The sequence below is a fragment of the Erythrolamprus reginae genome, chromosome Z (assembly GCF_031021105.1).
Source record: "Erythrolamprus reginae isolate rEryReg1 chromosome Z, rEryReg1.hap1, whole genome shotgun sequence".
Taxonomy (NCBI): Eukaryota; Metazoa; Chordata; class Lepidosauria; order Squamata; family Dipsadidae; genus Erythrolamprus; species Erythrolamprus reginae.
The window spans coordinates 51,829,949-51,856,548 of NC_091963.1; the positions used below are offsets into that span (position 1 = coordinate 51,829,949).

Sequence of the window (26,600 nt, forward strand, 5' to 3'; positions counted from 1 at the left end):
TTGCAAGGTATTGTTCGTGTTGGGCCTTTGCTGTTTTTATTTTTTGTTTGCAGGTTTTGGCTGTTTGCTGATATTCCGCTTTGGTTATGAGTCCTTCTTTCCATTTTTTGTATTTGGCTTTTTTTTCTTTTATGTTGTCTGAGAGTTCTTTGTTCAGCCAAGCTGGTTTCATTTTGGTTTTCCTATTTTTCTTTTTCATGGGGATTGTATTGTTTTGGGCATCTATGATACTGTTTTTTAGGGCCTCTCAGGCTTCCTGTGTGGTTTTACCCTTTAGAAGTTCCTTCCAGGTTTTTTTCCCCAGGTTTGCTCTGAGCTTGTTAAAGTCCGCTTTTCTGAAGTCTGGGACTCTAGTGGTGTTGGGTACAGCAGTTGGTGATTGTACTATGTTGAATTTGAGAATGACATGGTCACTCTCACCCAGTGTCCCTTCTCCTTCAATTCCCTCCATCATTTCTTCCCTGTTTGTTAATATTAGGTCGAATATTGCAGTCCCTCTGGTTCCTGTCTCCACTTTTGGGGTTAGAAAGTTATCAGTGAGACTGGGGAGAAATCTATCAGACTTTCCACTGAGCTTGTTTTCCAGTTAATGTCGGGGTAGTTAAAATCTCCCATTATTGTTGTGCTGTGCTTGTTGCATATTTCTGTTAGTTGGCTTGTAAGGAGGTTGCCCATTGTATCCGATTGGTTTGGTGGTCTGTGGTTGGTGGATAACCTCAGTGGAGACAGATTTGAGACTGATTGGAGTGACATTTGGGCAAGTATGGATCAAGGAATACAAAATGGAAATATGGCTGCTGATAGGATTTCTAAAGAAAAAGAAGATTTTTACTGTGTTGTACATACTCTCGGTCAGTTGGAGGATGATGATGAACTTGAGGACTCTGATACAGATTGTGTTTATGAATTAGTGGTAGGCCCAGGGTTACAGGTAGTAGAACAGGTGGGAGGCCAGCCACAGGATGTTGCTATGAGTCCAGAATCTAGCGAGCAAGAAACAGACGTTTGCTGGGTCAATCCTAAATACAGAAGGGTCCAAAAACAAAAGGAACAGGCTTTTGGAAGAAGATCTTAAGGGGAGGAATGGGTTAAATACTGGAGTGATGTATTTGGTACGTCAGGGGGCCAGTGGGGAAGAAGGGTGGAGTTTCAATGTTGTGCTAAAATGAAAGATATTCCCGTTCAGCTCCCAAGCTAGCGAATTCATTCTGTGTTATTTTACAGTCATTTGTGCTGTTTTTGAATCATGGTGTGAGTAGATAAATCTTGGTAAACGGAGGAGGCTGGGAGGAATGTTTGAGGAATGTAATTAAGAGAGATAACGAGAGGAAAAGGAATGTGCTAGTATGAACTGCATTTTGAATACAGAAGAGAAGAGAATAAAGATGGAATTTCTTTGTTTATGAAATACTGCATTTAGTAAGAGTTATTTGTAATAGCTAAAGTTCTACCAGAAACCAGAACCCTAAAGGATTTAAATGAAGACTTAAAAACTCTTAAATGGACTTTAAATTAAATTTGACTTTAAATTGGACTTTATTATAAGGAAAATGTAATGAAATTTTTAGGAACAAATTGTTTTAATAGAGGAGGAATTAATTAAATATTTAGATTTTAATTGAGTTGAATTGAATGTTTAACTAAGACATTTGAGATAAAATTTTCTTGGTGGGGAAATTTTGAAATAATAAAATATTATTGTCAAAAGAGAAATTGATAGGGTTGATTAGCTTTAATGATTAATGTAAAGATTAAGATATGAAATAATGATCAACTAAATTACTTTTTGAGATGTATAACATTATTTCGATGGGAAAAAAATTAGAATAATGAAATAATATTATTAAAAATGAAATTGAATTGAAAATGTTTAGGTCTGGTAAGATGATTAATATTAATGATGAATGTTTAATGATTAATTTGGTTAGTGTTGTTGGTTCAAATATATAGATGAGAGGGACTATGGAATTATATGTAAATGAACCATAAGTAGATAAACTGTGATGAATACAAAACGAAAAAGCATGGAAATAGAGAACATTCTTAATGATATTTGCTGATATTTATTTTTTTTAAGTTAAAGAAAAGGGAATAATGATAACTAGAAATATTGATTATATTTTTAATTTGGAATATGATTATTAAATTAAATTTCATATTTCTTCTCTTTTTTCTTTTTCTTCCTTTTTTTCAGAATGGGGTATGTTGATTTTATTGGATTGAAAGTGTTATAATCAGAATGGGGCAGATTACACTGGGTTTACAGTGACTTATTTTTATAGCTTTTTTAGAATAGGGTATAATGTTTCTATTAGATTGAAAGTGTTATAATTAGAGTAGGGAAGATGTTTTTACTGGTTTTTCAGTGCCTTTTTCTTTTCTTTGAAATAGGGTATAATGATTCTATGGGATTGAAAGTTTTTTAATTAGAGCAGAAAAGATGATTCCACTGGGTATACAGTGATTTTCTTTTTCTTTTTAAAGAATAGGGTATGATGATAGACTGAAAGTGTTATAATTAGAGTAGGGAAGATGGTTTCACTGGAGTTACAGGGACTTTTTTTCTTTTAGAATAGGATAGGATGACTATTGGATTGAAAGTGTTACAGATTAAAAGCCTTATAACTAGAGTAGGGTATGGTGAATATATGGGGTATTTAGTTTTGTTTTTATTCTTCCTTTTTATCTTCTTTCTTAACTTCTTTGTTATTTTTTCTCCTTGCTATTTTTTAGTTTTCTTTCATCTCTATTTTTATTTTGTATTTTTATTCATTAAAGGGAATTATTTTTAATTAGGTTCTTTTTTAATTTGGTTATTAATCTGGCAATATTTGAGATATACTATTTGGTGGGTTCTCCTGTTTTGCTCCCTTTATATATATATATATATATATATATATATATATATATATATATATATATATATATATGTTAAATGTTTTTTAGCTGGAATTTTAAAATTAAGGGAGACTAGTATAGATCCATTTCGGCCTATATATATATTTAAGTATTTTTTGGCAATGGTTGGATTTAATTTAAATACTGTGCTGGAGGTAATTGGAAATTTTTACTCCTTTTCTTTTCCCTTAATGTCCTTTTTCCTTTTCTCTTTTATTCTAAAGGGCATTTATTATAGAAGAGGGTTTAAAGTATACATGAAAATTGATATGGAGGAGATTTTGAGAAAATTGAAGCATTATGATCCAATTAATTTGATTTGATTAAGAATAGTAACAGCCTAAAATATATAGTATTGGCTAACAGGTTTTTTTCTTACTTATTATATAAGGAATTGGAATAATTATTTTTTGTTCAGATGTCAAATGGTAAGGAAGTGGCATTGGTTAATCTATGTATACCAAAACTGCAAAAATAATATATTGTAATGTAACTTCAAATTAATGGTATCTTTTTTTCTGTACATGTGATTGGAGAAGAAAAATAAAAATAATTACCCACAAAAATAAAACAAAGAAGTTTATAGAAGCAATGGGTATGATTGCTTCTCCAGCCATGAAGGGAGGAGTGTCAAGGTTTTTTCCTGCCTAAGAGAGACAGTGATTATGTAAAGTTCAGTATGCTAATTTGGGTGTGGTATAATCTGAGCATGTGCAAGAATGAGGAGGGAGAAGGGCAGAATTTAGCCTGAGTTCTCCCGCATTGCTCTTGATGTTTCTGAGGGAGAAGGATGTCTGTTGAAAGTGTTCCTGTAAATATGGTACTATAATCTTTATTTGTGCATCTATAAAGTTTGTTCTGAATTTCAGCCACAATGCAGATACTTGTTTCTCAAGCTTCTGGGTTTTTGGTGCGAACTCCAATATTCACTCTCTCAACATACGCTGTTTCAATCAATCACCCCAGAAGATATATTAGAAGTCTCCCGAAATGGACCAGAGCATAAGTACAGTGATGGCTTGGTGGCACCACGTTTCTGCAGAGTGGTCTGCAAAAATGAACCTATAAAACAGCTTTTCATCAATATCATTAACCTCATAACTAGAAACAACATCAGTTACAACAAACTTACATCAAGACCAGACTTTTTGCTCCTTCAACGCATCTGCTCCTATGAACTAAGGGCAGAACTAACCCTTGACCTGGGTGAAACAAACTTATACATAGACTACCACACGGAATATGTCAAATCCAGGACCCACAACCCTCCCTACATCTTCCAGCCTAACTCGTCTCATCAACCACCCTACATCTTCTAACTCAGTGTTTTTCAACCAGTGTGCCATGGCACACTAGTGTGCCGCGAGACATGGTCAGGTGTGCCTTGAAGAAAGAAGCTCAGGTTCCGGTCTCACAACTTTTTGCTGAGGGCGCAAAGAGCAAAAAGTTGTGAGACCAGAAGCTGATCTAAGTTTTCCGGCAGCGGCTGGAACTTCCCTGGCGGCGGCAGCAGGTGAACTTTGGGCCCGGCGGGAGAGCACCAACAGCAGCGGCACCAGGCAGTAGACGCAGGGCAGCGGCTGCGAGTGGTCACAACAGCGTATACCACACTGGCAACAGCAGTATCGGACAGTAGCTGCGGGATGGCAGTAGGGCGGTTGGCTGTGAGCAGGAGCTCCAGGGCAGAGGCACTGACAGTGGCGGCTGGACGTGTTGCTGGACACCGTGCATGCTGATACTACAGGGCTGGCACTGGCCCGCTGGCTGGGCCAGAACATAGGTGCCAGCCCCACGCCAGCATGTACGGCATCCAGCAACATGTCCAGCTGCCGCCGCTGGTGCCTCTGCCCTAGAGCTCCCGCTTGCATCCGACCACCCTGCCACCGCACCGTGGCTACTGCCCGATGCCGCTGTTGCTGGTGTGGTGTACGAGAGAGAAAGAGAGAGATAGCAAGAAAGAGAGAGAGAAAGAGAGAGCAAGACAGAGAGAGAGAGCAAGAGAGAGGGGAGAGAGAGAAAGAGAAAGAAAGCAAGAGAGAAAGAAAGTGAGGGAGAGAGAAAGAAAGCAAGAGAGAAAAAGAGAGAGAAAGAGAGTGAGAGAGAAAGAGAGAGAAAGAGAGTGTGAGAGAGGAAGCAATAGAAAAAAAGCAAGAGAGAGAGAGAAAAGGAGAGGAAGGGAGAGAGAGAGAGGGATGATAGCAAAAAGGGGAGAAAAAAGAGAAATGAGAAAATGATTGAGGCAGAGAATGAGAGGAAAGAGAGAAACAAAAGAGAGAGGAGTGACTCATGATTTAAATCATATAATAAAAAGCAACCAATAAATAAGAGAGAAACCCCCCCCAGCCCTCACCTGTTTTTGGAAATGGTTCAAGAGTGTGTACACACACACACACATACACGCACAAGGGGGGGAGGAGACAGGCATGGAAAAAGAGAGGATGTCTTAGAGCAGTGTTTTTCAACCAGTGTGCCACGAGACATGGTCAAGTGTGCCGCGAACAAGGAAGCTCAGGTTCTGGTCTCACAACTTTTTGGTGAGGGTGCGAAGAGCAAAAAGTTACGAGACTGGAAGCTGAGCTTCCTTCTTCATGCCTTCCAAGTTTTCTGGCAGCTGCAGCGCCTGCCCAGCTGGAACTTCCCTGGCGGTGGCAGGTGAGCTTTGGGGCCCAGCGGGAGGGCGCCGGCAGCGGGAATGGGAGGGCGCTGGCATCAGTGGCACTGGGCAGTAGCCATGGGGTGGCTGCTGTGAGTGGTCGGCAACTGCATACACCACGCCGGCAACAGCAACATCGGGCAGTAGCCGTGGGGTGGTGGCAAGGAAGTCAGGAGGTTGATGGTGTGCCCCAGGATTTTGTAAATGTAAAAAATGTGCCGCGGCTCACAAAAGCTTGAAAATCACTGTTCTAACTGACCATCCCTCAACAACAACAATGACACCTACCAACTAGCCACACTGCAACAACAACAACAAAATGACATCCCAAACACCACAAACAAAGACTAGGAAAGCGCGCCCGTTACTACTTTTAACCAATCCAAAACCCACTCCCAACACAAAACCAATCTCAAATGCAAATTATTAAATGCCAGAAGTATAGTCAACAAGATGTCTGAATTCCTTCTTTTTCTTGACTCCTCCATCTTCGATATTATCTTTGTCTGTGAAACATGGCTCAATGTATTCTACCCAGACTCCATTATTACAACAAGGAACTATCTTGTCTCTTGTTCTGACTGTGAATCCTACAGAGGTGGCAGGGTAGCTATATTTATTTATTTATTTATTTATTTATTTATTTCTATTTTTATGCCGCCCTTCTCCTTAGACTTAGGGTGGCTTACAACATGTTAGCAATAGCACTTTTTAACAGAGCCAGCATATTGCCCCCACAATCTGGATCCTCATTTTCCCCACCTCAGAAGGATGGAAGGCTGAGTCAACCTTGAGCCGGTGGGGAGATTTGAACCACTGACCTACAGATCTACAGTCAGCTTCAGTGGCCTGCAGTACAGCACTCTACCTGCTGCACCACCATATATATTCTACAAAAAATCTCTAAATCTAAAAAACATCAAAGTTGCACAGGATCTATTGCTCCCTGAAACTATTATCTGTGATCTATCCCTAAATACCACAATTCACTTCTTACTCTGCTATAGAGCTCCAGACTATGACATCACACATGCAAACAAATTATCCACATTACTAGCATGGGCTACCCACTGTCCACACCCCATCATCTTCCTCGGAGACCTCAACCTGCCACACATTAACTGGACCTTAAATGAATGTAGCACGGAACCTATCCATTCTACTATATATATAACACCATGACCAGTCTGGGACTTAACCAATTAGTAACTAACAATACTAGACTAGATAATTGTCTGGATTTCATCTTCTGCAACAGCAAAAGGGCAATATATGGCTTACAAATAAAGGAACCATTATCCAGCAGCGACCACAGCATGATGAACTTCAGTCTCAACCTAAGCCACACTAAGATCCACCCAAATAATGCAACATCGAAATTCAATTTCAAAAAAGCGAACTATGAACTCATTGAAGCCCATCTCTCAACATTTAACTGGCAAACTCTATTCTCTAACTGCAACTCTACTGATGACCTCTACAACACATTCTTGCTCGAAATGAAAATAATTATCAGACTTCACAACTACCTCAAACAAGAAAAATAATCTTCCTATCTCAATAAGAAAATTACAAATAAGGAAAAAATCTCTGTGGCGGAAAAATAAAAAAGGACAAGTAGCTAACTTCAAAAGACGTTATAACAACCAAATAAAAGCAGAATGTCTCAACTACCACAGCAAACAAGAGGAAAACCTTCTACGCACCAAATCTAATGGAGCCTTCTACAACTTTGTCAACAACAAACTCAAGGACTCTAGACCTATCCCATCTCTCATAGGACCTAACCACAAAGAATACAATGATGATTCATCCAAAGCTAAACTGCTCAACTCATTCTTTGGCTCTGTCTTTGTTAACACTAATGGCTCATCCCCTAATTTCATCAATCACTCCTCAAACACTCTCAACGACCCAACGCAAATAGACTTCACTGAAGACCGAGTTGAAAAAGCATTATATGACCTTAAACCTTCTCTATCAGTCGGACCAGATGGTCTATGTGCATACTTCCTAAAAAAGCTCTCTTCTGCTATAGGCGAATCACTAAGCATAATTTTTGAAAAATCCTTCAGAACCAGCACACTTCCCAAGCTACGGTCAAAAGCTATGGTCATCCCCATCTTCAAAAATGGAGACCCCTCTCTTGTTGATAACTACAGACCAATATCACTATGCTGCATCCCATGCAAAGTCATGGAATCAATTCTAAACCAATCAATTACTCTCCACCTAGAAACTAATAATCTGCTCTCTAACAAACAATATGGATTCAGAAAAAAACTATCCTGTAACCTGCAGCTCCTCCACTGCAAAAACATATGGACAACTCATCTTGATCAAGGAAAATCTACAGATGCAATTTATATCAACTTCTGCAAAGCCTTTGATTCAGTGGTCCATGATAAACTACTCCTAAAACTCAAATGCTATGGAATCTCAGGATCCCTCCACAGCTGGATTACACATTCCTGTCAAACAGACAACAAGTGGTTAAAATGGAAAGCACCATATCCACCCCTGTCCTAGTTAAAAGCGGTGCCCCCCAAAGTAGCGTACTGGGACCAACGCTCTTCATTCTGTACATCAATGACCTTTGCGATCACATCACAAGCAACTGTGTTCTCTTTGCAGATGATGTAAAACTCTTCAACACCACCAATAAAACAACTACTCTCCAAAAAGACCTAGATTCTGTTTCTGATTGGTGGCATGGCAACTCCAAATCTGAACCAGCAAATGTTCTGTCCTACACATTGGCAACAAGAATCCGAACTCCAAATACAAACTGAATAAACAAATTATCATAGATAACCCCCACTCGGTTAAAGACCTCGGTGTACTAATAACAAAAGACCTAAGTGCCAAAGCCCCCTGTAACAACATCGCTAAGAAGTTGTTAACCTAATACTATGTAGCTTCTGCTCTGGCAATCTCAGACTACTTACCAGAGCTCACATGACCTTCACCAGACTCATCCTTGAATACAGCTCATCTGTTTGGAACCCATACTGCATCTCGGACATTAGCCCTCGAAAATGTCCAAAGATACTTCACCAGAAGAGCTCTTCACTCCTCCACTCAAAACAAAATACCCTATGAAACTAGACTTACAATCCTGGGTCTAGAAAGCTTAGAACTACGATGATCGAAGTATTGCCCACATGATCATATGCTGCAATGTCCTGCCTGTCAATGACTACTTCAGCTTCAACTGCAACAACACAAGAGCACGCAACAGATTCAAGCTTAATATTAACCACTCCAAACTTGACTGTTAAAAATATGACTTTATTAATTGAGTTGTCGAAGCGTGGAACTCATTACCAGACTCCGTAGTGTCATCCCCTAACCCCCAATAATAATTAATAATAATGGCGCTGAATTCCCATTGCTCAGGGATTCTGGTCCTTCTGGACCAGACCAGATCTCTCCTGCATGGAGAGTGATGCATGGGGCACTGTCAGGGGCTGGCAGTAGTTGGCATGCCCCGCCAGGTGAACTGGCCTGTCTCACACCACTTGTGGTGAAGCTGGACAGGCAGCCATGACTGAGCCAACACAGCTGTGGAGACAATGTGACGCTGGGATGGATGCCAAATGATAGCATCTGGAAAGAGAGTTGGAGGAGTTGCCCACAGAGAAAGGGAGGGATTTCCTGTCGCTGATGGTAAGCTGAGAGTGCCTGAAAGGGATTTTGGACTTTTGCTTTGCGATTGGTTGCTGGACGGAGCTAAAACAGCCGGAGATTGAAGAAGGCAGCTATCTGTGCAAGGTGGCATTTCAGCAAAAGCTTTGAAAAGTAGCAAATTGCCTATCATTGGATTTTTTTTTAGCTATCTAATTGGTTTTATTTTAAACTTGCCTTTTGGTATCTGGAACCTTGAATCCCTTTGTGGAAGCTATATTTTTCTTTTTTTATGTAAACAAAGAGGAACGTAAAATATCAGAAGAAGAAGACACCAAAGCCGGAAATAGTTGGTAAAGAGCTATCCAGAAAAGAGCTGGAAAATTGTTATCTAGCGCCATCGTGTGGTCGGAGGAAATATAGCAGCTTGCTATTTGCTTAAAGATTTTGTCATTTGACTTCCACACTGGCTATGAGAAGGTAGATCAGCTATTGCATGGAAGGAAGAAAATATTTAAGATGAAAATGACTGAACTGAATTGATTTGATTTGATCTGATTGGACTGCTTGAGTTGATTGAAAATACATTGGACAATATAATTCGAAATTAAACACTTTTAAGAAAATCCAGAAGATACTAAAATTCACCTGTACCATAAAGAAGAGGAAGAGGATAGGGTTTTTTCTTTTTCTTTTTTTCTTTTTTTACAAAGTTATCTAGATTAGGGAAGAATATTAATACACTGGCTTTTCTAATGGAAGATACTTTTCGCAAAAATAATGGAACAATATGATTTACAGTATATTGATTTTGATTTGTTAAAGCAGAAATGATATACTGATATAACGAAAGAAATGAAAGAAATGAATTGAGTAGGAAGTACATCTTAAAATTTCTAACAACAACCCTTCCTCCTATGTATAATGTATATTGACATCGTTATAATTAGATAAAGATACGATATGAATAGTGTTTCTTCCCCCCCCCCCTTTCCTTCCTGGGTTTTAAAGAGAAGTAAATTTGGATATTCCTTTTGTTAAGGGCAGCTATGATAAAATGAGGGATTTTTTAAAAATAAAAGCAGGAATGAGTTTAACAAGAAGAAGGCTAGAAATGGACTGAAGCATGATGGCACAGTTATGAAAAACAGCAAATAGCCAAGAGAAATCTAGATACCTATAGCACTTTAGATGCAAATGAAGGTGAAGAACAATATCCAAAATCCGGGTGATAGAATATAGAAAGGAGGTAGCACAGGATGAATGATATATATCAGAATAAATTGGATAAATAATTAGAAAAGTTTGATTAATTTGACTAAGAAATTGGCATCTAATATTTTATTTTATTTTAATTTGAGGTATGTAAATTGGAATCTCTGTAAGTTGTGAAAAACAATAAAAAATTTATACCCCGCCCAATAAACCCTTGAAAATGCTCACTTCAGCTTCAACCACAATAACACAAGAGCATACAACAGATTCAAGCTTAATATTAACCGCTCCAAACTTGACTCTAAAAAATACAACTTTAGTAATCAAGTTGTCGAAGTGTGGAACTCATTACCAGACTCCATAGTGTCATCCCCTAACCCCCAATATTTTACCCTTAGACTGTCCATGGTTGACTTCTCCAGATTCCTAAGAGGTCAGTAAGAGGCGTGCATAAGCGCACTCGTGTGTTGTTTATTGTATTATATTATGTATTATATTATATTATATATTATATATAATTATATATATTATATATATTATATATTATATGTTATATGTTATATGTTATATGTTATATGTTATATGTTATATGTTATATCTTGAACACCCGGTTCTTATCTAGAAAAGTTTTATATGATATGATATGATATGATAATATTATATTATATTATATTATTATAATTATATTATAAATTAATTGCCCACCCCTGATATATAGTATACATATGCTGGTAACAGATGCTAAGTGAAAAAAACTGAAATCATTTGGTTATTATCACTTCCCTATAATTCCATATTATTTATTTATTTATTTATTTATTTATTACTTAGATTTGTATGCCGCCCCTCTCCGAAGACTCGGGGCGGCTCACAACATGTAAAAACAAATCATAAGCAATCAGACAAATTTAAAATATTTAAATATTTAAAAAACCCCATATGCTAACAGTCACACACACAGACATACCATGCATAAATTAAACGTGCCCGGGGGAGATGTTTCAGTTCCCCCATGCCTGCCGACAAAGGTGGGTTTTAAGGAGTTTACGGAAGGCAGGAAGGGTAGGGGCAGTTCTAATCTCCGGGGGGAGTTGGTTCCAGAGGGCCGGGGCCGCCACAGAGAAGGCTCTTCCCCTGGGGCCCGCCAACCGACATTGTTTAGTTGACGGGACCCGGAGAAGGCCCACTCTGTGGGACCTAATCGGTCGCTGGGATTCGTGCGGCAGGAGGCGGTCTCGGAGATATTCTGGTCCGATGCCATGAAGGGCTTTAAAGGTCATAACCAACACTTTGAATTGTGACCGGAAATTGATCGGCAACCAATGCAGACTGCGGAGTGATGGTGAAACATGGGCATACCTAAGTAGGCCCATGACTGCTCTCGCAGCTGCATTTTGCACGATCTGAAGTTTCCGAACACTTTTCAAAGGTAGCCCCATGTAGAGAGCATTACAGTAGTCGAATCTCGAGGTGATGAGGGCATGAGTGACTGTGAGCAATGAGTCCCGGTCCAGATAGGGCCGCAACTGGTGCACCAGGCGAACCTGGGCAAACGCCCCCCTCGCCACAGCTGAAAGATGTTGTTCTAATGTGAGCTGTGGATCGAGGAGGACGCCCAAGTTGCGGACCCTCTCTGAGGGGGTCAATAATTCCCCCCCCAGGGTGATGGACGGACAGATGGGATTGTCCTTGGGAGGCAGAACCCACAGCCACTCCGTCTTATCCGGGTTGAGCTTGAGTCTGTTGACACCCATCCAGGCCCCAACAGCCTCCAGGCACCGGCACATCACTTCCACCGCTTCGTTGACTGGGCATGGGGTGGAGATGTAAAGCTGGGTATCATCCGCATATTGATGATACCTCACCCCATGTCCTTGGATGATCTCGCCCAGCGGTTTCATGTAGATGTTGAATAGCAGGGGGGAGAGGACCGACCCCTGAGGCACCCCACAAGGGAGAAACCTAGGAGTCGACCTCTGGCCCCCCACTAACACCGACTGCGACCGGCCAGAGAGGTAGGAGGAGAACCACTGAAGGACAGTGCCTCCCACTCCCAACCCCTCCAGCCGGTGCAGAAGGATACCATGGTCGATGGTATCGAAAGCCGCTGAGAGGTCAAGGAGCACCAGGACAGAGGATAAACCTCTGTCCCGGGCCCGCCAGAGATCATCCATCAACGCGACCAAAGCGGTTTCCGTGCTGTAACCGGCCCTGAAACCCGACTGCTGGGGACCTAGATAATCGGCTTCTTCCAAGGACCGCTGGAGCTGGAGTGCCACCACCTTCTCGACAACCTTCCCCATAAAGGGAAGGTTGGAGACTGGACGATAGTTGTTAAGTACGGCTGGGTCCAGAGAGGGCTTCTTGAGGAGGGGGCGCACAAGCGCTTCTTTATAGAGTGAAACATATATTATGAAACATTATGATCCTGGAAAGTTCCTTTATTCAATTTTAAGTTAATAATTCATTCAATTCATATAATGCTACCTAATTATTTAATTTTTTTTTAAAAAATCCTAAAGTTGTCAAGTTTTTTTCTACTTCTGTTTTTATCTATAAATGAACTTGTTTGCTTTCCATAAAAGGGGGGAGAGATTCATATTTAATAATTTTATATTTCCAGAGTAATACCATTTCTCCTTCCTTTCTCCTTTCCTCCATTTCTCCTTCCTTCCTTCCTTCCTCCCTCCCTCCCTCCCTTCCTTATTTACTTGCTTGCTTGCTTGCTTGCTTACTTATATTAAAGAAACATAGAAACACAGAAGATTGACGGCAGAAAAAGACTTCACGGTCCATCTAGTCTGCCCTTATACTATTTCTTGTATTTTATCTTAGGATGGATATACAGTATGTTTATCCCAGGCATGTTTAAATTCAGTTACTGTGGATTTACCGACCACGTCTACTGGAAGTTTGTTCCAAGCATCTACTACTCTTTCAGTAAAATAATATTTTCGCACATTACTTCTAATCTTTCCCCCAACTAACCTCAGATTGTGCCCCCTTGTTCTTGTGTTCACTTTCCTATTGAAAACACTTCTCTCCTGAACCTTATTTAACCCTTTAACATATTTAAATGTTTTGATCATGTCCTCCCTTTCCCTTCTGTCCTCCAGACTATACAGATTGAGTTCATTAAGTCTTTCCTGATAAGTTTTATGCTTAAGACCTTCCACCATTTTTGTAGCCCATCTTTGGACCCGTTCAATTTTATCAATATCTTTTTGTAGATGAGGTCTCCAGAACTGAACACAGTATTCCAAATGTGGTCTCACCAGCGATCATTTTGAGTCTGTCAGAAATCCTTCTCTTCTGAAGTTTTTGCTAACAGAACTGCCAATACAATACTCAGATTGAGGATTCCTTTTGCCCAAGTGAATTATTTTACATTTGGAAACATTAAACTGCAGTTTCCATATTACAGATGCCTCCAGGAATATCAACTTTACAGTCATTGGCAAATAGGCAAACCTTCCCTACCAAACCTTCCCCTATGTCACTCACAAACATATTAAAAAGAATAGGACCCAGAACAGACCCTTGTGGCACACCACTTGTGTTGTGGTTCAGTCTGGGACCCCTCCGGGAATGGCTGACCTTCTGTCGGTTTCCAGCTCAGAGGGAGAGGCTGAGGAACAGGAGGTGCAGACTGACGAGGAAGAGGAATCCCAGGCTGAAGAAGAAGGACAGCCAGAGTCCCACCAGGGGGAGCTCTCCCCAGCAAGCAGCCTGGATTCCTTAGGGGAAAATGCTCAAGACATCATAGATATGCGACAAAGGAGAGCTAATCAGAGACGGACTCAATTGGCTAAGTATTTCCAGCATTAGAGGTCACAGCTGGGTTTGGGTGTGGTGCTCTTGGGAAAGGATAAAAGGCGGACCCACCCTTCCTGGCTTGTGGAGTTTTATCTTGGAGATTCGTGAGACCTGTCTGTGAACTTTGGTGGCTTACAATCCTGGTTTGTGCCTTGGACTATTGAAACCTTGGGGGGGGGGGTGCCAGCAAGAAGCTTGTGGTATTGACTGGACATCAGGACCCTGCTGTAACGTATTATAGCTTGTCTGTTGTGAAGACAGGTTTTCCTTTGTGCTTATTTTTCCCAGCTATAAAATACTTTTGGCTTTTACCAGAGTGTCTGGCTGTTTTTTCAGTTGGTGTTGAGGTCTGGGAAAACCCAGACAGAACAACTTGTAACCTGTCTCTGCTCAGAATACTCGCCATTAACAACAACTCTCTGATGTCTACGCTTCAGCCAGCTGCAAATCCACTGAACTATCCAGGGATTAACTCCAATCTTCACTAATTTATCTATCAGCTCTTTATGTGGAATTTAATTTAATTTAATTTAATGAAATAATTTAATGAAATTTCATTTCATATCCAATTCTCCTATTTTATATCCTCCACAAGTGTCCTGTCTTATCTTATTGGCTAGCATCTCTATTGCTTTCTTTGTCCATTCACTTTTATATGTGCTTCATTTCCTCTATATATTCCTTTTATAGTCTCACAAAATTTATCTCCCATATTTAATTCCTTGAATAATTTGTATAGATAACTATGATTAACTTTATCAAAGGCTTTGTACACATCTAATTTCAAATTCCCGATTTCCTCTTGGTAACAGTAGCATGGTGTATCACATTTACTACATTTCTTATTGGTTCAATTATCTTCCTACATTTTACAAACCCATATTGATCCTATTAAAAATATTTTCAATTCTATTTGCCAATATCTTCATAATCCTGATTTGCCAAACTGATAGAACGATATGACTCCAGGTCCCTTAGATCACAATCCATTTTGGGGGTGGTAACAATCTCTGAAATTTCCATGTCTGTAAGATATTATGAGTTTGAAATATATCATTAAACAACTTCATCAAATGCAGTATCAATTCATTCACATAAGTCTTAAATATTATCCTGTAAATCCAACAGGGCCTGAAGCTTTGGCTTGTGTTAACCCTTTAATTACACTGTTTCATCTTGTGTAATTTCTGCATTTAACATTTGTTTATCTTCTTCACTTACTATTTTCCCAACATTAATAACCCCCGCATCCAGTTGTTCTGCTTTATACAAATCCTCATAAAAATTCCTCATTATTTTCTTTGCCATATCTTATCTCACCATTAGGGTTTCTTAATGCTAATACAGTATACATGATTTTTCTTTTCTCTTCTTTATATATATTACCATTTGTTTCATTGATTTTTGTCCCCCAGCCTACATTTTTTGTCTCATTGCCACTCTCATTTTATTCCATTGTATCTCATCAAAAAGCTTCAGTTGTTTCCTTTTCAATTTCAATAATGTATTCCATTCCTTTCTTCTCATAATTCTCAATTGCACCTGTATCAGATTTATTTCCCTTATCTTAGTCTCCCTTTCTCTACCCCATCTCTTCCTTATATCTGCTTCCATGCTAATACATTGCCCCCTCATAAATACCTTACATGCATCTCAAACAATTGATTGCTGTATTTCCCCTACATCATTTATTCTAAAATATTCACATAGTTCTGTTTGCAATTTAAGATTATCATGTTCATTTGAGGATACAAACATATTATATCTCCAAATTCTTGTACATTTGTACATTGTACATTGTACTTGTACATTTCCCATTCTGTTCATTAGTATATAGTCTATGCAGCTATGGACGTATTATGTCTTGCTGAGTAGTAAGTACTTCTGTTTAGTAAAGCTGAAGAAAGATCCACCATATTAAGTCTGTTTAAATGCAGCATTCTTCTATTACCCATTCCCATTGTTAATTGCATATTAAAGTATCCTGCCAAAAACGTTGTACCCTCCACAAAATTATCCAATTTTCTCTTTATATTTATTATAAATTGTTTTGGAGCATAAATTGCTGCCAATGTTAGTTTCTCTTGATTGATTTTTTCCCTTTAACAAATCAGCATCTCCCTTCCCTATTCCTTTGAACTCCCACCTCTTTAAATGGGACTCTTTGATGAATAGGAATTGCAATACCTCTACTATTTTGACTACCACAAGACTCATATATCCATTTAAATTTTTTATCAATTATCAATTTGTCCCTTCCTCAGCATCGTTTATGTGTTGCTGTTGAAACCATAATGTCCACCCTATTGTCCCTAGCCATCCTTAATATTCTATGGTGTTTCAAATTCGATCCCAAATAATTTACGTTTAGAACCATAATAACCCAATCACTCATAATATATAATTTTAATCACTTTTTCCTTTTTTACTTCCCTTAGTTTACTTATTTTTCTTTTATTTACCCTTCTCATCCTTCCCCTCCAGTGCCTCCCCCTTAACCTCCCCTTAAAGAAGGGCAACAAGTCTACTATTTGTCCTTCCATGAAGGCACCAATCCTGATTGCATTCCCACACCTCTGGCTCCCCTAACAACAGCTCTTTCTTCTAAAGTCCCCCCCCTCACCTTCCCTTTTAACAATTGCCGCCTGTTATGTTATACTCTTCCCTTTCACCTTAAAAAGAGAGTAGAAAAACCTGACAGGGACAAAGTTTCAAAGCAGTTCCTAAGAGGGAAGAGAAAGCCATTAACAAAACTTCACTTCCTCAGTTTCTTCTCCCACTGCTGTCTTGGCTTCCTCCTCTGCTCTTTCCTCAAAGTACCCACTTGTGCTTCCAAAACTCTCAGCTGTTTTTATCTTTGTTTTTCCTCCAATGAAGTCTGAGAGCCAACATCCAGGATTTCACATCCACTCGAGTCAGTAGCTACACCCATCCCTCCTTCTGCACCTTCTCCTCTCTGGTCTCTCAGATGTTCAAACTCTATGCCTTGTTGTTGCAGCAAAACCTTTCCCTCCTTGAATGTACATGCTCTGTACATATCATTTTCTTGATACACCAAAACCGCTGCAGGAAATGTCCACATAAACTTCACTCCACTCCGTAACAAACAAATTGTAATTGGCCTCAATGCCGCTCTATCTTGGAGAGTTTGCTGAGAAAGATCCCTAAGAACTCTTATCTCATTTCCATCTTGATTAAGATCAGTAATGCTTCTCAGATGCCTATTCAGATTTTCAGCCTTCCCTTAACTTGCAAATGCAATCACAGTGTCTCTTTGTCTTTGTGGATCCCTGCAAATGTCAAACTCCAGTGGGCTCTTTCTATATCTTCAATATGAATCTCTGCTTTGAGCCACTCCAGGATTGCATCAGCCAATTTTACTCCAGTTCCAAAGCCCTGTTTAAAACCACTCAGGGATAGGTTCCATCTCCTTTAATGATCTTCCAAATTTCTAAGTCTCAAATTTTGCTGCCTCTTTTCATCATTCACCATCCTGGCTTAGATTCATCCTGGCTTGGGCCTGGGGTTGACCACTAACACCGACTGCGATCTGCCAGAGAGGTAGGAGGAGAACTACCATAAAATGGTGCCTCCCATTCCCAACCCAGCCAGCTTTTGCTGAAGGATATCATGGTCAATGGTATCAAACACTACCGAGAGGTCAAGAAGCACCAGGATAAAAGAATGACCCCTATCCCAGCCATGCCAGAGATCATCCATCAGTGTGACCAAAGTGGTTTTCATGTTGTGATCAGGTTGGAAGCCAGATTGAAATGGGTCTAGATCAATGTTCTGTCTGTGTCACTCCAGAAGCTATGACCAACCCAAAAAGATAAGCCAGACACACCGGTTGAATCCAAACACAGTTTTATAATGGTAAAGAGAAAAGAAGCCAACAGAAAATGTCCTTACAAGTCAGGAAAGCACTGGAACTCCAAATAGATACACGAAGGCAATTGTTCATGCATAAACACAGGACCCTCAATGCCAAACAAGGCTGTTGCTAACATACAACAACCTCCCATGGGTCTTCAAGACTGCTGGGCCACGAGCCAGGAACAAAACGCTGAGAGAAAAGGCAGATAACTCCAACTCCACTTTGATAACACTCTACGCTGCTGGAATGGTTCTCATGCCTTATAAACCCTTCCCTGCTAATGAGGACCACACCCAAGCCCTGGTGTTCCTCATTCAACGCTGATAATATCTATTCAGTTGATTCCTCCTTTGATGTATGCCTCTCTGTCGCATACTAATGATAGTTTGTGCTTCATCATCCAATGACTCCAGAGACTCCAAGCTACTTGCTTGAGAGAGCCCCTCCCCAGGGCTCCCAGGCCTTTCTCCCTTGTCACTTTCCTGACTGTAATCTCCCCTGTCTGACTGCCAAGAACTCTCCTCTCCGCTCTCAGCCTCCCCCGGGCATGGAGCCAGCAGAGATGCAGCTGGTCTTTGATCTGACTCAGGCTGAACCACAACAGATCAAGGGTAGGCAAAGTTGGCTTTTCTTTGATGTATGGACTTCAACTCCCAGAATTCCTGAGCCTAATCATGCTAACTTAGGAATTCTGGGAGTTGAAGTCCACATGTCATAGAAGAGCTAACTTTGCCTACCCTTGGTCTAGATAATCTGCTTCTTCAAAGATCCATAGGAGTTGAAGTACCACCACTTTCTCAACAACCTTCTCCACGAAGGGGAGTTTGGAGACAGGATGATAGTTCAATGAGGCTGGGTCCAGGCAAGGCGTCTTGAGGAGGGGCCTCACAACTGCTTCCTTTAAAGAAGTGGAAAGGATCCCTCACTTGAGGTGTTGACTAACTGAAGCCAGTCTCATGTCACCTCTCTACTGGCCAAAACCAGCAGGGAAGGGGCAAGGTCCAACAAGCAAGTGGAGGTATTCATCGCTCCTAGGGCCGTGTCCACTTCATCAGGAGTCACAGGTTCAAACTCATTCCACAGAATGGGTCTAAGACTTGCCCCAGTCATCTCATATGACATTGCCCAATTGGAATCCAAGTCTACTTGAATTTGAATGATTTTGTCTGTCAGAAACAGTATGAATTCCTCTGCCTGCAAGGGATCCTTCTCTCTCTCCACATTAAGAAAAGAGCAGGTGAGAATCTGTGGACACAATAAGAGCAGAAAAATGTGTACGTTTTGCTGCTCCTATCATCACTAAATATATTCTAATATAGGTTCTTAATAATGTTCGATCAGACTCGGATTTGCTGGCTCTCCAAAGTTGCTCTAGATGTCGCTTCTGGTGTTTTATCTCCTGGAGCTCTTCGGTAAACCAAGTGACTTTCCAGGATCCATTGCCTCGAAGAGGTCATAAAGCTGCAATCTGGTCTAGAGCCCCTAAAGTCGCCCTGTTCCAGGCAGACACTAGGAGCTTCGCTGGACTGCAGACAAGGTATCTCCCTAAGCTCCCTCTGGAACCTAAGTGGGTTCCTGCCTGGGGTGTGTTCTGGTTTCAGGCTAATTCAGGTAATAATTGGAACAAATGATTGCTGGATGCCTTATTTTTGTAAAAACACAGCAAAACTCCTCTTTATTTCCCTTTCACTCTTTATTAAAACATCTGCTATTACGCAGTGCCATTCATTCTTGTTTCCCTCTTAAGCAGTTAGGCAAATTATCACAGTAGTAACTTTAAAACATTCCACAAGTCATTCTAAAATTTATGGGCTAATCAGTGCTAGCAAAGCCATAAAAACAGGTTATAAATCATATGTTAACTGCTTACATGCCGGAGCGCAACTGGAAAGAAACCCTCTTGGTATTACAAAATTGATGTAATCAGCTTCTCTTCCATTCTCACCCAGATATCAGGTAATTAATTAATTAGTTCCTCACTCTCTAAGGTCCTAAAGTCTCCTTCCTCTCACTTCCTCTAATCTTTTCTGGTGGCATTTGAAGCGGGGTTAACCCATCTCCAATTCTGCCCATTTGATTCATCTGAACTCATGTGTATGTCATGATCTTCTTCCTCTCCTTCATTAATATTCCTCTCTGTCTGTAAATCAGGTAAACTGGCCAATTCTAAATCACTGTCTCCTTTGGAATCCGAGCATTCCCAAGGCTGAAAGGGAGTATACACAACAGGGCGGAACCACTTAATCGGTTCATTTTGTTTGGTCATAAACATTTTAAATTCAGCCCCAACAGACCTCTTTGGTCACCTCCTCAATACCCAGTGCAAGACTTGAGTGATTATTTCATCCTTGGTAGAGTGACATGCAACCTCAAGTGAGGTTATTGGGCCAGAGTCCAAGCAGTCAATTAGAAGCACAGGTATCTCGTGTATGGGGTTTTCCAATAGCTCCAGCAAGGAACAATGACTGAGGGTGTCGGCATGCTCCAATGTCTATCCAGACCAGTAGATTATCCGGAAGCTCTAGGCAGCCAGGAAAATGGCCCACCTAGTCATCCTGTGTGATAGTGAGGCAGGCATGGGGCAGTCACCTCTGATGAGCCCAAAAGTGGGCTGTGATGAGTGATCAAATCAAATTGCCACCCATATAAATAGTAGTGACAGCACTTCACTTAGGCCATCACAGCCAGCACTTCTCTGTCCAGCTGACTGTAATTGCACTCTTTATGGACAGAGTCCTAGAATAGAAGGTGATGGGTGCCTCAGTGCTGTTGGGTAGGCAAAGACTGAGGACAGCCCCGATGCCAAAGGGTGGAGCATTGCAGGTCAACCCAAGTGGCAAGATCTTATTATACTGGATCAGGAGGCTGTCCACAGAAAGTAGGCATTTGACAGCTGCGAAAGTGAGTGCCTCAATCTTTCCCAGGTTCATTTCGCCTTTTCCTCAGCAGCTTGTGGAGCGACTTGGGCACCATAGCCTTCAATTTAAGGAAAATGCTATAGAAACTAAGGAGTCCAAGAAACGTTTGCAATTCAATCTGATTCTGAGGGGTAGGGGCATCCTGAATTGCCTTATTTTTTGCATTTGTGGGGTGAATCTCAGAACTGTCAATCATGTGTCCTAGGAACTCTATCCTATCTACTCCAATTTGGGATTTCCTCTTTTTAAGCCACTGACCCTTGTTGCGAATTTGGGTCAGCACTGTCTTCAGTCTTTGAAATAATATTTTTTGCTTTGGCCAAAATTAGATTACCATTGAAATATGGCATGGCCCCTGGAAATCCTTCTAACAGGTGTTTCATAAGACTTTGGAACAGTCCGGGTGCTACGCTAACTCTGAACTGGAGCTTCATACATTTAAATGCATCCCTGTGCAACATAATGGTCTGGGCCTCCACAATGGTACCATCTACAGGAACCTGCTGGTAGGCCTGCACAAGATTAAGTTTTGAAAAAATCTTTCCTGGGCCCAGGGAGTACAGAGATGCTGGACCACAGGAACTCGGTAGCTGCTCTGCTGAATTGCCTTATTAAGCATGCACTTATAGTCAGTGCAAAGATGGATTGACAGGAGTCACTATAAGGGTTTCCCAGCATGCAAGATCAATGGGCTCTAGGATCCCTTGGCCAATTAGCTTTCCAATTCCTTATCTATTTTCAGTCAGAGGGTGAGAGGTGGCTTCTGAGGTTTAAGCTGAATTGGTGCTACAATTGGGTCCAAATTGAACAAAATTGGGGTCTCCTTATATGTACCCAGACTGCCATTTAAAATGTTCTCAAACTCCCTCAGACAGTCTTCCGTGGTGCTGTCAATGATAGTATTGACTCCAGTCACCCACATGCCAAGGGCCTGGAACACTCCAAGTTGAGCAGGCTTGGATGGGAGCTGTAGACCACTGTCAGTGTGAAGGGGCCTTTGAAATTTTTGAATTGTATGTTCAAGGTGCAAAAGCCGATGACTTGAATGGGGTTGCCAGTTGGTAATCAATCAGCCCCAGCTCTTGGCACTGCAGTTGCTTTTTCTGGATCTGCAGGATTGCTTGTTGCAGTGTGGCCCAGGATACAATGATGAGAGATGACCTGGTATGTGTCTCCATGCTGCATGGTGACCCCTTGAGCAGGATGATGACTCGCGGCCTTTTCTAATGTGGTTTTGTTTCTTGCCAGATTGTTGTTTTGCAGGCCTCAGTTGCGTTGGCCCAGTCAGCTGCCAATCCCTGTGTTGAGGCTACTTGGTATAGCCAGGCTTGATCAGTGCTAGTCATGTTGCCTTTGGTGAAGGCAGCTTGGCAAGGCAGATTCTTGTTAGATGACTCCGACAGTTGCACCATTGATAGATGGCCTCACAGTATCAGCAGTCAGTGCACCGATGGTGCCCTCCACACTGCACATGGTGGAAGTCTTCATCGGATGCATTTGCCACTTTGTGCTTTTTGAATTGAAGACAGCAAACTTCCTCATTGCTGTCAGGTAAGAAGTCTCATGCCAAACTCTTGCGATGCATGCTGACTGCTTTCATGCACTTCTTGGGCTCCTTCATTGCTTTAATACCTCAGTCAACCTAGTTTATGCCTTGGCTGCCCTAGCCTTGTCCAGTGCAATGTGGAGAGTGAAGGTGGTTTTTGAAAGTAACCTCCATTGTAAGTTAATGTGCCAAATTCTGCAGATCACTCAGTCAAACAGTAGCTCATCTGACAATGGATAGCAGGAACTGACAATGGATAGCAGGCTTGTGCAGCATGGCAACATATTCATTAATGGACTCCCCCTCCTTCTGGTTCCACAGATTAAAGGTGTGCCACTGTACAAATTTGGTTTCAGGGCATAATGGGTCTTGAGCATCTGGACTGGTGTTGGTTCAGAAAGTGCCTGGGCCATCTCGAACATGTCGATGCAACAGTAGCTCAGGAAGAGTGCTCATTTGCAGTTGTCAGATATTCAAAGGAGGTCGGTTGCCTCCATGAAGCATTCAAAGCGAGTCATGTAGGTATCCCAGTGCTCCCGTGCTGAGTTGAAGTGACTGTTCCGGGTTGGATTGTGAGGTGGTCAGCTTTTTTCTGGCCTATCTGCCTTCTGATCCCATCCTCTTTGCCAGTATTGCATGGGTGAATGGAAGAGTGGCTTAAAACAACAGCTCTTTATTTGGCAATTATTTACAATCCACTTTGTGTCTTAATGCCTTGCTAACAGACATGAAAATCAAATTGCAATATTTTGTATTCACTACTGATTATTTTCTTGTGTCTTTAAAAACAAAAGTGTTGAATAGGGTGAGTGGAAGAGGCTGACAGAAGTGGCTTCAAAACAACAATGCTTTATTTGTCAACTATTTACAATCCAGCAAAGGCTCTGTCTGACAACCAGCCCCTTTATAGGGAGCTGCCAGATAGGCAAGCCAATCAGCAGTCACTATATTCCCTCCAGAATGGAGAACCTGACTGAAGCCTGTGCTTCAGTCTGACAATGCAATAAAGAGCGACTTAAACTTCACTTGTTTTTCTCTGAGCACATTCTTTTGGTTAGAATGATGCAATTAAATTTGAATGTTGGGCTTCAGATGATGAAGTAAGATGCTGTTTTCTGAAAATCAAAAGGCATTTCAAATAATGTTATAAGAAGAGGAGGAGGAAGGGAAGCTGACCTCTGACTGCAGATAATGGTTGTACTCATGTGTTCTTTTCCAGGAAGTGTAATTGCTTATACCCACTCTTCAAACTCTGCATCTAGCCCTGCTTCTTGCCACAGTGAAAGCTCAGACAACAGTTTTCAGTCCTCTTCTTCCCCTGTACCACCATCACGAAACAGTTTCTCCTCTGAGAGGAGCTGCAGTAACAAGAGTAAAGAGCACCATGATGGAAGACCAAATGGTGACCAATTTGAGAATCACAGTAAGGGTTATCAATTGAGTAGTGCCTCAGCAGCAAAAAGTCATAATGGATTTGCAAGTAAGTGCTATTAGTCTTTTGCAAAACACTCATTTCTGACATCATGTTTCTCAGTGCCTTTCATTTTTTTTCTATAACTCTCAGATTTTCCTTTTTTCTTCCAACAGTTAGCTGTTATAATTAAACTGATACTCACTTGTTGGATAATTGGAGCTTTGCAAATGCTGTCTATATCCTGGCTTCCAGGTGCTTTCTAGATGAACTATTGTTAGACATACTCATGTAACATTGTAATAGTAAATAAGATTAACTTGTGACATCTGAATTGAATCTAAGTACAGGATACAGTGGTACCACTACTTACGCATGCCTATACTTACAAACTTTTTGAGAAATGAACCAGGTGTTCAATATTTTTTTGCCTCTTCTCACAAACCATTTTCCACTTATGAACCGTTGCTTCTTTTTGGCTGCTGCTGTTGCAGCGAGCAGTGGAGAGGAACCGCAAGAAGGGAAGCAGTGGCAGGCAGAGGAAGCAAGGCGAATGGAGTGGGGAAGGGACAGCTAGAGGTGATGGGCCGGACAAAAGCGAACAGAATGGGAGAGGTGGCAGTCCGAACGAAGCAAGGCGAAAAGAGTGGGAAGAAGGACAGCAAGGGTGGACTCATAGAGCCCAAGAAAGGGGAAAGGTTTGGAGGAATGATTAGAGTGGGGTGGGGGAAAACGGGAGGCAGGGATTCATTGAGCCCAAGAGAGGGAAAAGGTGTGGGGGAAGGATCAGAGTGGGATGGGGAAAAATGGGAGGCAGGGATTCATGGAGCCCAAAAGAGGGGAAAGGTGTGGGGGAATGATCAGAGTGAGCTGGGGAGAAACAGGAGGGAGGGACTCATAGAGCCCAAGAGAGAGTTTTTTCGTCTTGCTTCACTGGGTCACTTCTACCACCTCTCCCACTCTGTTCACCTTGCTTTTTTTGGCCTGCCACCTATTGTCCCTCCCCCCACTCCGTTCGCCTCCACTTCATCTGCCCATGGCTTTTTTTTTAAGCCTGGATTTTCCTAATGGGTTTGCGTGTATTATTTGCTTTTACATTGATTCCTATGGGAAAAATTGCTTCTACTTACGAAAGTTTCTACTTAAGAACCTGGTCACGGAACAAATTAAATTCATAAGTAGAGGTACCACTGTATATTTATCTGAAGCTTGGCAGTGGTGGCTTGTAGCCTATATTATTAATTCTTCATTAGTTAATCTCTGACTTCCATTATTCTAATTAAACTGGAGTCCTGATACTCAAACTATCCTACTGGCATATTATTGTTTCATAGTCAGATTTGGGCCAACAGATTATGTTGTCCCATGGTCCACAATTCAATTTGAAGGGAAAAAAAGATAAATTGAGAAATGTTTATCAAGAAACCCCAGCCAGGAAATACCTCTATTTAAAATGCATAAATCATAGCATTTTACATTTGAGATTTTGGAATTCCCAGATTTGCTACTGAAAAGTATACATTCAAATTGAGAAAAGGGGTATTTTTATTTCTGAATCAAAGTAAATAAAATAAGTTTAGCCATGTAACAACATTGTGCCTACTTTGAAGATTATTTAGGATTGTGATCTCATATAAGCACAAAATCTATTAGGTTTACACTGCCATAAAAATCCTCATTCATTCATTCATTCATTCATTCATTCATTCATTCATTCATTCATTCATTCATTCATTCATTCATTCATTGGATTTCTAGGCCAGTGTACTCATTGCTGTTTACGAAATAAAATCAATACAAAATACAAAATTTATGAAACCCAAACATAAATCCTAAAACTTAAAACCCTAGACAATTAAAACCATTCCAACCAAGTTCATCCCAAACACAGTCATACTAGCAGCTGGAGTAGAATGTCAGTGCTGAATGGCCCCAGTCCTACTAATAAAGGTGTGTTTTTAAAACCTTTTGAAAGGCTAGGAGGTTGGGAGTGGTGTGAATCTCTGGGGGCAGTTGATTCCAGAGGATCGGAGCAGCCACAGAGAAGGTCCTTCCCCTAGGCTCTGCCAGGTGACATTACTTGGCTCATGGGAACTGGAGAAGGCCAACTCTGTGGACTCTGACTGGCCGGTGGGATACACGAGGCAGGTGACAGCCTATAAGTAATCTGGTCTTAAGCCATGTAGGGCTCTTTAGGTAATAACCAACACTTTAAATTGCATCTGCAGAGCAATCGGTAGATAATGCAGCTCATGGTGTGATGGTGATACATGGGTATACCGCGGTAAACCCATGTCAGCTCGTGCAGCTGCATTTTGGACTAGCTGCAGTTTCTGAATGTTTTTTAAAGATAACTCCATGTAGAGTGCATGTAGTAATTGAGCTTCGAGGTGATGAGGGCATGAGTGACCATGAGAAGAGCATCCATGTCCAAATAGGTGCATCAAACTGACTTGTGCAAACATCCCCCTCGCCACAGCTGAGAGATGTTGTCACACCTGAAACCCTTCTGGGCACATCTTCAAGAGAGGAACACCTCCCTCAGGGCCCAGACAGCTCTCAGTCAATGTTCCCTCTAATTTTTTTTGTGTGGGGGGGGGGGCAGAAGAGTATTGTGTCTGAGCAGCACATTTTCATGC

At 41.1% G+C, this 26,600-nt stretch overlaps 1 protein-coding gene across 3 annotated transcripts in view; it reads left to right on the top strand.

Moving 5' to 3' along the window:
- The window catches only part of NR1D2 (nuclear receptor subfamily 1 group D member 2), a 107,496-nt gene that overhangs the window by 17,266 nt on the left and 63,630 nt on the right, over nt 1-26,600 (top strand). For 2 of the 3 annotated variants that reach the window (XM_070727263.1, XM_070727265.1), the window contains one exon: nt 23,770-24,030. The exons of the other annotated variant lie outside the window; for it this stretch is intronic. In XM_070727263.1, coding sequence (XP_070583364.1) covers nt 23,770-24,030 — 261 coding nt within the window. The remainder of the gene's footprint in view (nt 1-23,769; nt 24,031-26,600) is intronic. 3 annotated transcript variants of the gene reach the window in all.